The sequence below is a fragment of the Ricinus communis genome, chromosome 6 (assembly GCF_019578655.1).
Source record: "Ricinus communis isolate WT05 ecotype wild-type chromosome 6, ASM1957865v1, whole genome shotgun sequence".
In the NCBI taxonomy this organism is placed as follows: Eukaryota; Viridiplantae; Streptophyta; class Magnoliopsida; order Malpighiales; family Euphorbiaceae; genus Ricinus; species Ricinus communis.
In genome coordinates, this window is record NC_063261.1 from 16,065,669 (window position 1) to 16,081,275 (window position 15,607).

Sequence of the window (15,607 nt, forward strand, 5' to 3'; positions counted from 1 at the left end):
TTAAAGTGTTTCTAGCAGGTTCTGGGCCCATTATACGGGAAGTAAACGTCTATAATTTATGGGAGGTTTTGCCGAATTTTCGAGAGAACTTTCGAGTCGGAATTTTTTAGGCAGTCTAATTTAGGAATCTAGGCCTAGAAAAATTAAAATTCATATCTTATTAATTGAGTTATTTTCATGAATAGATAATCTGTTCGTCCAAGTAGCTCCATCCGAAGCGTAGGAGTAGACTGCAAAATGTGGCAGAATTGTAAGTTAAAAAGTCATATATGCCCTATACATGTGCCTTCCGAATTTTTATATAGCAATTTTAATTAATTATTTATATTATTATCGTATTTATGTATATTTATTTGTCATAGTGGATATTGCTAGAAATTCTTATTAATTATTATTCTATATTTAATTAATTGATTTATATATTTAAACTATTTATTTATTATTTATTCAATTAATTGCTTTATAAATTTTAGATTAGTTATTTATTATTCATCTAAATAATCGTTTTATGAAATTGATTATCAATTTACTATTTATCTAAATAATTAAATTTACGAGTGTAATTATATGATGTTTAATATTATTTGATACGTTATTGATTAATAGTTAAGTTGCTTACCATTTATATATTATTTTTTGCAATATCAATATTATAATTTCATATTGACTGCGATTAATCGTAATGATAGTAAAAGAATATTTTTGAGATTTGCCTTGGTCGAGTAAAACTCTTTGGGCTGTGAGAATTTGATTGCAGGAGGAAACATCCACGGTCGAGCGTTGCTCTCTGGACACTAACTTTATTAGGAATTAAGTGACCAGGCTGGATTTAAGGATCCTGGTTGAGCTTCGCTTTCTGGGCGCCAGCCCTATTGGAATAAAAGAGCCAAAAGGCTGATAGTATTAGGGTTAGGTTTCTGCTGAAGTGCTCGTCCCTTATAAGTTAAAAATCAATTATTTTAAATTATACTATGACACTTACTTATTAGTTTGTGATGTACCACGTTATCTTATCACCATTACACATGGATATTTATAGTTGTTTTACTGTAGATATATGATTTTTATTCACTCTCGAGACTGACGGTTTTAATTCTAAATTTTTCAGGTGACAGCTAGATTGTCCGCTGGCATCTTTTACAACCCGACTTTCCTTTTCCTTTCGAGCTTATTGCAATTAAATCTTACTTTTATATTTTTTAAATTATTTAAAATGTTAAATTACCCGCACTAATGTACGTTAGTATTTTATATTTTAATTTGGTTTGTTAAAAATTATGAGGCAGTGCTAAAAATCTAGCCGGAGAATTAATTTAACCAATGCGTTTATTTAGATCTTTGGCTAATTAGATTTACTATGGGTTTCGGTGACCTTAAATCTATCTATTTTTTAGCGTCAATCACGAGCTCACAAATCGGTTCTTTTGACAATTTATTCACATACGAATAAAATATAAAAGATATAATAAGACTATTTATTATTATTATGACAAATCATATATTAATTTTTGTACCATCGAGCCATTTAAGGTTTTTGTATTTAAAATTACGTAATTTTGCTGCAACTCATTGGCAAAAAGACAAAAACAAATATCGTTAAAGAAAAATAGTTTTAATATCCGATAGGTTAATGCCTCTGAGTTTCTTTTTGGGAATATGCCTCTATTTTCTATAAAACGAAAAGAAAATAAAAAGAAAAAGAAACTGAGAGTGTGATTTCGATTTTCTTTTCTAACCAAGGAAACTGAAAGGTATAAGGCGTTCACGTATCTTCCAATTTCTTAAGCAACTCTCTCTTTCTTTTTTTTTTTTTTTAATTACTGTGAAATATGGTTAGTTAATTCTGTTACAAATACCCAAACCAGTGATCCTTGTTAGAAATGGGTTTCTGTAAGTGACGAGGAAGCGAAAGCAGAAACTTTATTTTTGGACATTAGATGGTGAATACAATTAAATAGTATGTAAAAGCAAATTCATAAAATGTGAACTATTTTAGTTGCTTTGCAAAATCTATTATGTCATGTTTTTTATTTATGAGATTTGGCTGCCGCTTCATGAGTTTATGTTTTTTCTTTTTTTTTTTTCAAAATTTCATTTGGAAAAAAGATATCCGGAAGATACTATTTTTAATTTGTGTTATTGTGATTTCAATTTTTATATTTTATTTATTTTTTAAAAATTTTATCAAAAAAATAATAAAAGTATATAAAAAATACATAAAATTTATTTATTTTAGTTTATATTATTATATTTTTTTAAAAAAAATTTTGTTTAGAAAAAATATATCTATAACATACTAAAAGAATATTAGTTTAATTAGTATTACTATAAAATCAACCAAATGAAGTAAATTTATTATTTTTATTTTATATATTTATGTTTAATATTCATGAATTGAATAAAATTATACATTTTTCTTATAGCAATTAGAATTTTAATGACATAAAAATATGTGTTTCAAATAATATATCAAATGCAGTCTAAAATATATAAAAATATAATTAAAATAAAATTAAAAAATTTTATTTAACTGTAACAAAAACATACTAAAAAAATATCAACAAAATATCAAAGCATATCGACAAAATATAAAAAGAATACTGTAGCGCAGTTGCATAACAAGCTGAATAAATAAAAAATTTCATAAAAAAATTATAAAAAAAGAAATCTGACCGTAAAAAACCCTTAAAGGAAAAATCAGCTAAGATTTTTGTACGTGTATGCAATCTGTTTGTGAGTTATGACTCGTGTTGGCTTAGAGTTCTGTTTGTGAACTCTTATGCTTTCAGAAATTTTGAGTTATGGGCCTTGGTTAAACTTAAGAATAGCCCACGCAGCCCACCTTCTATTTCTACCCTCACCATCTTCTTCTCCCCTAAACCCTGAAACGCTAATTCCCCAATTGGCCTTGTTCTCGCAGCCTATTCTGTCTCCTTTTCCTACAGCGAGAAACACTGAAGGAGTTCCGGAAAGATCAAACTTTTCACAGAAACGGAAACTGAACGAGTCTCTTTAGATGGGTTCACTGAAGAGTAAGAACAAGAATGATAAAAATAAACAAGAGAGTATAAAAAACCAATCCAAGAAAGAGAAGGTTAACAGCAGAGAACCAGAAGGCCATAAAAAAGAAGAAGAACAAATGCATACCCATTTGGATTCTGAGTCTGATTCCGACTACCAGGTAATTCTTTTTCATCCTTATTACTGTACATGGATATGTATAGTTCTAGTTCTCCTTAACTAATTATTCAGAAAAATTAAAAGTCGGCAGCACTTTGTTCTTTAGGTTTGTATCTGTTCTTTGTAATGTTTAGATAGATATGAGATGGGTTATAGCTAGTTTTGTTAATGGAGCTGATAGCACTTCAATTGATGGCTTAGAAGAGAGAATGATACAGAAATACACTTTTAGAGAAGTTAAAGCTCAATAAAGTACTTTATGACTTTCTCAAACTAATACTTTTAGGCTAACGATGTTAGCATTTGTAATTCTCTTCTAATTTTCTATGATGTGGGTTGCTCTGCATCTAAGACCATGTATTTAATCTTTTTTTCTTTAAAAAAAATATTCTTAGTTTCTTTTTCTTCTCAGGCTCGTCTATGTGTGTGTATGTGCTTATACTGCATATTTTGGTTATTTTTCTGTCAATACTTTAGTTTGTATTAGGTAATACGAATAAGTTAATCTTTGTGATATAGGAATTTTCTGATTCTGAGGATGAGTATCATGGATCATCTGGAGCTTCAGAGACCGGAGAAAGCAATTCCTCTGGAGATGAGGTACATGGTAATTTCCTTCATTTTTGTTTGCCGCAATGCACAAATTGCAGAGAAATGCCAAAAAGATACTATTCCTTTTCATTTGATATTATTTCATGTTTTACTTGAGTCTTATATTTCTGTCTCTTGATTTTAATACAAGTAAATTGCAGGGTTCTGTTGACACAGACAATAATGATGACATAGAAAATGAAGATCAAAGTGAAGGCTTGGAATCTGATCAAGCGGCTGAAGAAAGCGATTCTTCTGAAGATGAGGTAGATTTCTTCCCCCTACTTTTTCTTTTCTACTTAGAAAAAGTTTGTGGAACTTCTACTTATTTTATTTATGATTTTTGTTGCATAAGGTGGCACCGCGAAATACAATTGGTGATGTTCCACTGAAGTGGTATGAGGATGAAAAACATATTGGTTATGACATTGCTGGGAAGAAGATAACAAAGAAAGAGAGGCAAGATAAACTTGAGTCATTTCTGGCAAGTGCTGATGACTCAGAAAACTGGTGAGTTTTCCAGTTGTAATATTTTAATTTCTTATGTTTTGGTCATCACAATGCTTGCTGACCTCTTGACTTTGAGCTTTAACTGATTTATGATAACTATATGATACTTGCCATCATTGTCCTCCTAGTCTAGAGCCTTCTTTCTCTCAATTTGACATTAATACTTGCTTTAACATTTGCTTAGGAGTTATTTTGCTTTGCAGTATTGTGAATTTGATAGGCTCACTTTTTTCTTTTTTGTATTTTGGTCTGTGTGGGCTTATACTTAAATTTTGATTTTTCTTGGAATGTGGTACTACAATTACCTTTATTGAGATTGTAGGCATACACACATAAAACAACTTCAACTGTTTGTGTTTCTTATATTTTTTTGTGGTCGATTTTTTTCATTCAGGCGAAAGATTTATGATGAGTACAATGATGAGGTGGTAGAGCTAACAAAAGAAGAAATGAAAGTTATTCGTAGATTGGTGAAAGGAAAGGCTCCACATTTTGATTTTGATCCATATCCGGTCTGTAGTTCTCATTCCTTCTGCTTCCACTACTTTTATTTACTTTTTTCAATGCTGATAATGCATTTTCATACATATAATGTCTTATTTTTTTGGCTCAAGTTTAAGTTATTTATGTGGTCAGACTTATAGCGATTGGTTTAAATGGGACTCTAAGCATCCACTGTCAAATGCTCCAGAACCAAAGCGACGGTTTACTCCCTCAAAATGGGAAGCTAAAAAGGTTAGTCATGTCATGTTATAATTTTTTTTTTGATTGGGGAGAAGGTAAAAGCCCAGTATTTTTCTTAGCTTTTGTTGGGATTGGCATTGTTTCTGAGTAAGTAGTTATTCTGACTTTTACTTGGAGGCTGTTGGTGTGAATTCGAATGTGATTCTTTTCTTGATTTACTTTTTTTTTTCCCCTCTTTTTGAATCTATAGGTTGTCAAGTATGTTAGGGCAATTCGCAAAGGCTTAATAAAGTTTGACAAACCTAAAGAAGAACCGCGTTTCCACCTGTTGTGGGGGGATGATTCTGGCTCAGCAGAAAAGACTGGCCATTTATCCTACATTCCTGCACCAAAGCCAAAATTGCCAGGTACAAAATGTCGCCCCATTTTCAATTTTTTCCCCCAATTTGCCATGTATGGTGGTGTATCTAAAATTGAATTATGCTTCAGGCCACGAGGAGTCATATAATCCTTCTCTGGAATTCATACCAACACAAGAAGAGATCAACTCTTACCAGCTGATGGATGAGGAAGACCGACCTAAATTTATACCTAAACGGTGACTAATAATCTGTCGTCAATAGTTTTTGTTTTCATTTCTATTTTATTGTTAAATATCTATCATCTTAAAACAATTTGATCTGCTTAGGTTTACATCTCTAAGAAGCATCCCTGCATACGAGAATGCTATGAATGAAGCTTTTGAGCGTTGTTTGGATCTATACTTGTGTCCTAGAGTGCGTAAGAAACGGGTAAGTTTGTGACACCCATTGAGACCTTTTTCTGAATGCTTCATTAGTTTAGATTTTGATAATTTTTTTGAAAGATTTTCTCTTGTCCATTTTGCTCAAGTTCTTAGAAGGATAATAAATATATCTCCTTTTGAAATTTCAGATCAATATTGATCCTGAATCTTTGAAACCTAAGCTACCAAGTAGAAAAGATCTTAGGCCTTACCCAGCAACTTGCTATATTGAGTATAGAGGTCATACAGGTGCAGTTATGTCAATCTCTACTGAAGCTTCAGGAGCATGGATTGCATCAGGTTTGGATGTTCATCTTTCTTATCCGTAACATGTTCTAATCAAACTTTCAATATCTTTGGACATGGATCTCATTAGCTCATGCTCTCTGGAAAGGTTCAAATGATGGAACTGTGCGTATTTGGGAGGTTGAGACTGGTAGATGTCTTAGAATCTGGGAGCTTGGCGAGGCTGTCCAATGTGTAGCATGGAATCCTTTGCATGAACTTCCTATCTTGGCAATTGCTGTGTAAGATTGCATTTTGAGTCTATTTTTTTGCTATAACCTTCTCTAGTCTGTGTTTCCCATGTTCATGCATGTAAATTTGACAAAGAACAATTGTGCAGGGGACAAGATGTAATTGTTCTGAATACAGGATTGGGGAATGCAGGAGTGCAGAAACAAGTGAAGGAACTTCTTCATGTTAGTACACCTACAGCTCCTGATGATCCTGGTCAGTATAAACAGCACTTGTTTCAGTGACTAACGGAAAATTAGTTATCTTCTGATTTTCACACACCACATTCTATATGCTTAGGTAATGGAATCTCTGGTTTGAGCTGGCATCAAGATGAAAAACATGAAGGAATAAGGATAAGGCATTTTAAGGTAATTTTCTTTTCTCTTTAAACTCATTTTTTTCAAAAAAGTTTTCTACATGTCTTATGGTGATAGAAGGTTCTCATGTGAAAGTACTTTAATATTTTATCGCTATCTACTTTGCAGACTGTGTCCTCAGTCGAATGGCATCGTAAGGGAGACTATTTCTGCACTTTGATGCCAGCTGATATCCTTCTTTTGATCCTACTTCATTGTACTTCTTTTTAACTATCTGCTGATATGTGCATAGGGAGGCCGTTTGATGTTCTCAAGTGTTAAGGCGGCTTTATTTAATTGCATGATTATCTCAAAATGACTGACTAAGCATCTTTCTTATATGCTTATACATAAACTTGATATGCCCAAATGAGACCTTTGCTGTGTTTCCTTCACTTATTAATTACGCGAGTCGAGAGCTGTTCTTATACACCAACTCTCTAAGAAGCTCACACAAAGACTTCCCTTTAAGCTGCATGGACTTCCGGTATCATCAGTTTTTCATCCTACTCGTTCAGTAATCTTTGTTGCAACGAAAAAGAATGTTCGAGCTTTTGATTTACTAAAGCACAAACTGATTAAGAAGCTTGAGACTGGTCTCCGCGAAGTTTCCTCCATTGCAGTTCATCCTGCTGGTTTTTCTCCCACTTTCATATATTAAATTTTGCAGCTGCTGCATGCACACTTGTTATATGTCTGAGATTGGCCTTCAATGCAGGTGATAACATAATTGTGGGAAGCAGGGAGGGCAAATTATGTTGGTTTGATATGGACCTTTCATCTAAGCCTTACAAAGTTCTCAAGTATGTCCGATTTTTCTTTTAGCACGCTTGACAGTACAGTGTAATATGTATCAGTATTTTTTTTCCTATAGAGTTGACCCTCCTATAATTAATATTCTTGGTAGATCAAAAAATTATTAAATATTAGAATTATTAATTTATCAAGTTCAATTATCTAAACAAAAACGAAGTTGGTTCCTCGACAATTTATTAATTTATAGAGAATATTTATTCATTAAATATTAAATTTAAGAGGATTGATTGTATTTACTTTCTGTCAGTATGTTGGAACCACTGTCAACTGTGCAAAATCTGTTAAATGAATGCCTTGTTTAACTTAATAAGTGATTTCAAGCACTACTGAACAATGAAGGATGCATGCAAATATATTTCTATGCACATGCGCTCATTTATGGTGTCCCATTCAATTATTTGTTTGTCCAAGAAGGTGATCAGTCTTAGCTGATGACAGTTATCTCATTTGTTCTTCCTGTGATGTGATTTTGGAATTTATCAGGTGCCATCCGAAAGATATTACAAATGTAGCGTTCCATCGTTCATACCCGCTCTTTGCATCAAGCTCTGAGGATTGCACTGCATATGTTTTTCATGGCATGGTTTATTCTGATCTTAATCAGAATCCTCTTATTGTTCCTCTGGAAATTCTTCGTGGACATTCTAGCTCCAATGGTAGAGGTGAGTCTTTCCTAAGTTATGTGCTTATTTACTTGCACCCATACAGTTCTCTGATTAGGATTCAGGAATAAGGTTGAAGTTGGAGTAAAACTCTACCTTATTCGAGGTAGTCAGTTTTAGCGAAGCTGTTGACATTATTTTTGTGCTACTTAAGTTCTTGAAACATGACTTTCCCAAATTAAAATTGACTTGACCAAAATAGAATTCATGTATTGGCAACTATACAAGTTTCATGATTTAGGTTTAGGCAAAAGTACTATCATGAGATTACTTGATGCCTGGTGATAAGTGAGTACTGAGCCTTGCACATAGCCGCTCAATGTTCGTATGCCTGTGATCATTTAATTTAGTGGTGAGGGATCACTAGAGAACTAGAAAAAAATCCTTATCGGCTGGCCAAACTTTATATACTTCTGTATTTGCATGCAATTATTCCTAGATAGTGGACCCTATTTGGGTAGTATCATATCGAAATTGAACCATTGCTGGAGCTTGCAGTCTGATGCAAATCTTGTTCTGGGTCATCTTGTTTCAGTAGGTGTACCGGGGGCACCTGCCAAACTTTGTTGAGTAGTGGACTTCTTTTTGTGTATGTTTATGATGAAACTGATAATTACTACAATTCTTTCTCATTGTATTGCAGGAACATTGGATTGTAAATTCCATCCACGGCAACCATGGTTGTTCACAGCTGGTGCTGATTCATTGATCAAACTTTATTGTCACTAGGATAAACATAAAAAAAGGAATGTATTATATCACGGGGTCGAAACAATTGCAATTATTTCACTGGTTGAAATGATTGGAGAGTTGTGTAGCATTGAAGGATTCTGGAGACACCGGATACGTGATTGTAAGGTAGAAAACACTGTTTCAAGCATTATAGATACTCCATATCCTGAGATTGAAGTTCTGGCATTGATGTCTTTTTAGCTTTATGTTAACCAGACAGGCCTCAATAGTTTTTGACAACACGAGAAAACTGCTTCTCCATTTTATTTATCAATTTAAGATCACATGTTTTCCCTTTTGTTTTTGTCTGTTTCCAAATTTCTAAGATCAGGATGGATCTTCTTTGGCATCATGGTTTTAAACAATTTGCATGTCTTGGTTATTGATTATTCTGCTAAAAGTATTGAGAGGGTTGAACATGTTAACTATTGGGATTGTTGTTACTGCTTTGATTATATATGATAACTGATTGATTTGATGCCTTGGTTTCCTAATAATTTTCATTGCTAACAACCTGTATGTGATTGGATGCAGAAATAAAAATCTCAATTATGTTCTCCGAGTCCCTATGAATTATTATGGGGTTCATGCGATTGTGTAATGCCAAAGTTTGAGCAATTTTTCTTTTTCAATTTGTTTGTTTTAGATTACATAAAGAAAAGACTTGTCCGCTAGATTCCAAGGGTTTCGTTTTCTTTTCCTTTTTAATAACGAATTCATCCTTTTTTCTTTCGACAGTAGATATTAGATAATATGCTAGTGTCTTTTTTTTTTTTTAATAAAACAATAAACCATCATATTTAGTGTCTCAAACTCAACCACGAGTGATTTATTTGGTCGTTCTACTAATTATTTCAGTATTAATAATAATATAAATTGAGTTTATAAATAAAATATAATAAGTTTTTAATATTTTATAGTTATTTTGTGATCAGAGTAGTCTTGAAAGTTTGATCATTTGCTGCTCTAAAAAACTGAACATGAGATTTCCAGTATTCAGATGGGAGGACTTTGGGATTCATCATACTTCTTTGAGCTCCTGTGTCAAAGAAAGCTATAACTGGAACAGATTTTGCATATTATAAAGGCAAGACTTGTATAGGAACATAAGGAACTGAAGGGATTTTTGAGGTTTTTTACTGTTTTAAAATTTTATTAATTTCAAAAGAAGTCACTAGTGTAATAAAAAAATTATTTTAAAGATAGTTATTAATTGAATTAATATTGCTATCTTTTACAAATAAAAATTACCACATAATTAAAAAAATTAACTTATTAGTTAATAAAAATATTATTTTTAAAATTAAAATTATTCTAATTAAAAATTAATTCATAAGCTAATATAATATAAAAAAAATAAAATAAAAATTTTAATGCTTAGAGTCATTATCTAATTAGAAATATACTTTTAATTAATAATTTAATAAAAATAACAAAATTATATTTTTTTCACAACCTGATTTGTGGACCCATTAATCAGTACTAGGAAATGGATAGGCATAAAACTACTGAATCATAGCAACCTTGAAAAAATAATATCTCAATTAAAATATAATTTTATTCATTATATAACAATATTTTATTATCAAAACTCAACTACACAAATTCTACATATTTAAATTAGTCCGTCAGTGCAATTAGATACCACATATTTAATTGGTGTTATATGCCAAAAGTAAATAAACATTTTCGAGTTACTACTGCGGAGAATCTAGATTTTTAATAATCAGATATATGAATAATTTCAATTACATTAAGGCTGAAGAAGGAGGAAGTCGGGCTGCCAAGAAGAAAAGTTATGGAAGAGCTAGTTGACACTTGAAATATTAAATTGAGACTGTCACTCTCGAAAGTGAGTTAAAATCATATAGTCTGAATCAAAAGTAGTCATATATATAAAATAATTATTTAGATAGCATAGAATATCACAGAATAATAAATACGTGTCCTATCATATAATAAAAAATATAATTTTAGCACATACGGGATGAGTACTTCAGCAGGATCCTAAACCCTCAGTTCTAGCAACCTTTCGGCTCTCTTATTCCAATAAGATTGGCGCCCAGAGAGCAAAACTCGACGAGGGTCCTTAAGTCTAGTCTGGTCACTTAAGTACTAATACAGCCGGTGCCCAGAGAGCAAAGCTCGACCAGGGTCCTTAAGTCCAGTCTGGTCACTTAAGTACCAATATAGCCGGCGCCCAGAGAGTGAAGAAACAGAACCAAAACAAGAAAAGGATGATCAAAACGGCTAATTCCTTTAATAACTTTTAACAGCTAGTCTTTTATTATTTTCTAAATTTGTGGCTTTATAATTATAGTTACAGTTTTGTAACCAGCCACCTATTGTTCCTGTTTTATTTTTTTCTTTCCTAATTAAGCTATTGTGTGTAATGTATTTATATGAGAGAATTCTCCTCCATCTTCTTAAGAAATGAGATTTTAATTTACAAGAATCCTCTTTATGGTATCAGAGCCTTACACAAAGAGTGAGATAGTAAACTTTCAATCCCATGGCCAATTCTTCTCTGACTATTGAACCTCTTCTCACAATACAAAATTTTCATCAGTGATCCAGTCTAGTGATCTTAAAATTCAGTCAAACAAATTTTCTTTTATGAAAATCTCAGGTAATTCCATTAATTCGAAGTCCTAGAGTTCATCACCATCTTGAAGATGATAATGAACCACCAAAAAGGATCCAATCTGATGACAAGTGATTAATCCAGCTTACAGCACTTGACTCAACAATGGTGGCCTCTTAACCACATGGTTACTTGGAACCATTGCTGAAGATGTTCTGCTAAGCTTGGATGATACAACCACTGCCTTTCATATGTTTGGAAATCTATTGAGGACAAGCTCTTACCAAGATCCAAGGAAAAGGAAATTCTCCTAACTGATACTCTCATGTCCCTTACAAAAGGGAACATGACACTTAATGAATATCTTCGTAAGTTTAAAGGTCCTTGTGATAACCTTGCTGCCATAGGGAAACCTCTTGATGTAACCAACAAAGTCTTCCAACTTACATGAGGTCTAGGTCCAAAATATAAAGATTTTCGAATGGTAATGTTGTCCAAACCTCCTTATCCCTCTTGCAACCAATTTATTCTTTCCCTTAAGGCTCACGAGCAAACTTTACAAATGGAAGCTGAAATTAGTGATAACAAAAAAAATCACCATCAAGCTTTCTATGGTAGGCGTGGAATTGGTCGTGGTCGCTTTAATTCTAGTGGCCGTGGTTTTGGTCTTGCTGCCAATCAAAATCAGCAAACTTTCAAAGGCAAAACAGAGGAAAATTAGCCAAGTAATTCATCGCACAAAAGGGATGACATCATTGTTTGCCAAATCTGTAGCAAAAGAAATCATACTGCAATCAAATGCTGGAGCAGATTTGATCATTCCGTCCAACCCGAAGAAGAGCTACCTCAAGCATTAGCTGCTCTTAGCATAAATGAGGAACATGATTCAACTCTCTATGTTGATTCATGTGCTACAACATACATCATGAACTATATTGGTAAAACCTCTAAACTCACTCCCTATCATGGTAAAGAATCATTATATGTTGGTGATGGTAATAGTCTCAAAATTACCCATGTCGGTGAAGGTCTTATAAATGCTAAAAAGGCAACCTTAAATTAAATAATATTTTGATAGGACCTGAAATTAAGAAAAATCTTTTATCTGTTAGTCAATTAACTCAAGATAATGCTTGTAATATTAAATTCACTGCCAATGAATTTTTTTGTTAAGGATTTACAGGGAAGAATGATAGCTAAAGTTGTGAAGAAAGGCGATCTTTATGCTTTAGAAGAATTACAGAATTTTGCTCTCTCTGCTGTCATGCAAATTGAATTTTGCTCTCTCTGTTGGATCAGGATATGCAAATTGAAGAAAGCTCCCATGACATTGATGTGAATCAACAAGTCGATCAACCTCTACACCAACTTGAACCGATTTCACAGGATGACTCAATGCAAAATTACTCTTCTTCATCTTTGTCAAATAACTATCGAGATATCTTAAACAATTTAAGTATTGATATTCCTTTTGCAGGTACCACGAATGAACAACAACATAAGATGATAACACGACGTCAATTAGCTCAAAGACCTGAACTTGGTCTTGAGTTAGCTACTGCAACACAAAGAATAAGAGAGAAGAAAAACTTTAAACCTGAAGCACTCACATGTATGACTGATATAGCAGAACCTACTACATGGAAGAAAGCTGTCTCTATTCCCCATTGGTATAAGGCAATGAAGGAAGAACTTTCAGCACTCCACTCAAATAAAACACGGTCTCTTGTACCTAGACCTGCACACACCAATATCATAGGATCTAAATGGATTTTCAAGACTAAACACAACAAAGATGGTACCTTGGATCGTTATAAAGCACGTATAGTCGCTCAAGGCTACACCTAAATACCAGAATTTGATTACTATGAGACCTTCAGTCCTGTAGTAAGACTCACTATAATTCGGATCGTTCTTGCCATTGCCATAATATGCAAATGGACATTAAGACAGCTTGATGTGAAAAACGCATTCCTTCATGGGGAATTAAGTGAAACAGTCTTTATGTAACAACCTTTATGATTTAAGGATTCTCAATTCCCTCACTTTGTGTGCAAGCTACATAAATCTTTTAATGGGTTAAAACAAGCCCCGAGGGTTTGGTTTGATAAATTATCAAAATTTCTTATTCACTTTGGTTTCAGCTGTAGTAGTGTAGATTCTTCATTATTTGTTTTACGAAAAAAATTCAATTATTATCATTATGCTAATTTACGTTGATGATATTGTGGTAACAGGGAATGATAACTCATTCATTCAACAAATCATTGATGCTCTAAGACGAGAATTTGCTATTAAAGACTTGGTACAATTGCACTACTTCTTGGAAATAGAAGTTCAATACACAACCTCTAGCATCCATTTCTCTCAAAGCAAATATGCCCAAGGATATAATTGTCAAAGCTGGATTGGGTGCAAGTTCTCACTTTAACTCTCCTATGGCTATGAAGTTCAACAAATAGACAACGATCATACAGCATTTGAAGCCAAAACTTATCGAAGTCTAACTAGTGCTCTTCTTTATTTAACTCACACTCAGCGAGATATTGTTCATGTTATACACAAGATATGTCAAAAGGTATAGAATCCTACAATAGGGGATTTCAAAGCAATCAAGAGGATAATTCAATATGTCAAAGGAACATTAAATTTCGGTCTTCAATTCATTCAATAAAGCTCTCTCAATTTGTATGGTTTCTGTGATATTGACTGGGCTGGATGTCCTATAACAAGAAGAAGTACATCGAGTTATTGTGTATATCTTGGAAGCAATTGTATTTCTTGGTTTTCAAAAAGGCAACCAACTATTTCTAGGTCTAGTTCCGAAGCAGAATACAGGGCTATGGCAGTGGCTATAGCTGAACTTACATGGATCACATTCATCCTACATGATATTGGAATTAGTTTGCATCAACCACCATAATTATTCTCTCACAATTTAAGTGCTTTATACATAACTGTGAATCCGGTTTTCCACTCTCGGTCTAAATATATTGCCATTGATTATCACTTTATAAGAGAGAAAGTTGCTCTTGGAAGCTTGGTTACAAGATTTGTTCGATCTTCTTAGGAAATAGCAGACATTTTTACTAAACCATTAGCTAAAACTGTCTATCAAGGATTGCGTGATAAACTTGGAGTCCATGTCCTCCTTCCCTCCAACTTGAAAAAGGGTGAAGAAACAGAATCAAAACAAGGAAAGGATGATCAAAACTAATTCCTTTAATAACTTTTAACAGCTAATCCTTTGTTATTTTCTAAATTTGTGGCCCTATAATTATAGTTACCGTTTTGTAACCAGCCACCTATTGTTCCTGTTTTGTTTTTTCTTTCCTAATTAAACTCTTGTGTGTAATGTATTTATATGAGAGGATTCTCCATCTTCTCGAGAAATGAGATTTTAATTTACTAGAATCCTCTTTAGAGAGCAACGCTCGACCATGGATCTTTTTCCGGTAAACCAAAATACTATAGGCCCAGAAAGCTGTGCTCGACTAGGCACATTACCGAATATTTTTCTATTACCTGACTTTGATATTTATTGGTGCACACGCGGTCCTGATATAGCTCATCAGATAGCATGTTCTACCATTGCCTCATCCCGAGCCACAGTACATATTTAGCATCAATAAAAATTAAAGTAACATGATACAGAAAAATTCATAATGTTATTCAATCCGACAATAAATACTAAAATTAAGTGATGCGAGTATAATGAACATAAATTAATAATGCGATGTTAATAATAATAATAATAATAATAATAATAATAATAATAATAATAATAATAAAAATAAATGTAATGACAATAAGTAATAATAGTAGTAATAATAATAATAATATTGAAAAGAACGAAAATAAAATATAGTAATACTAATACTACTATTGGTGATAATAATATTTATTGGACAAATAGAATTTTCATTTAATTTAGGATGATGACACGTGCAATAGATTAAATGACTTTAATTTACAGTTCTGTTGAATTACTGGTAACTCTTCTTACGCTTCGGATAGAGCTGGCTGAACCGATAGATTATCTATTCACGAAAATAATTAAGATAATTAAGTTAATAAAATATTTTATGATTTATTTTAGGCATAGATTTCTATATGAGACTGCCTAAAGAAACCTGACTGATCTCGACTTGAAAATTCTATCGAAAATTCAACAAAACCTTTGCTAAAA

At 32.7% G+C, this 15,607-nt stretch overlaps 1 protein-coding gene across 1 annotated transcript; it reads left to right on the top strand.

Annotated features, from left to right (window-relative positions):
• The first annotated feature begins 2,831 nt into the window (after positions 1–2,831).
• Positions 2,832–9,132, top strand: LOC8277533 (ribosome biogenesis protein BOP1 homolog). The gene is made up of 18 exons (XM_015725274.3): positions 2,832–3,181; positions 3,700–3,780; positions 3,933–4,037; positions 4,127–4,281; positions 4,676–4,793; positions 4,918–5,016; positions 5,216–5,372; positions 5,455–5,563; positions 5,654–5,756; positions 5,899–6,049; positions 6,144–6,276; positions 6,375–6,481; positions 6,566–6,636; positions 6,754–6,814; positions 7,032–7,259; positions 7,343–7,427; positions 7,924–8,102; positions 8,746–9,132. The coding sequence occupies exons 1-18, from the start codon at positions 3,017–3,019 to the stop codon at positions 8,829–8,831; spliced, it is 2,193 nt and encodes a 730-aa protein (XP_015580760.1). The 5' UTR covers positions 2,832–3,016; the 3' UTR covers positions 8,832–9,132.
• The last annotated feature ends 6,475 nt before the right edge of the window (positions 9,133–15,607 follow it).

Excerpts from the sequence above, each read along its gene's own strand:
- LOC8277533 (XM_015725274.3), top strand. The coding sequence starts at position 3,017 with ATGGGTTCACTGAAGAGTAAGAACAAGAATGATAAAAATAAACAAGAG. Across the intron at positions 3,781-3,932 it reads GCAATTCCTCTGGAGATGAG|GGTTCTGTTGACACAGACAA; the intron begins GTACATGGTAAT and ends AGTAAATTGCAG. Across the intron at positions 4,794-4,917 it reads TTGATTTTGATCCATATCCG|ACTTATAGCGATTGGTTTAA; the intron begins GTCTGTAGTTCT and ends TTATGTGGTCAG.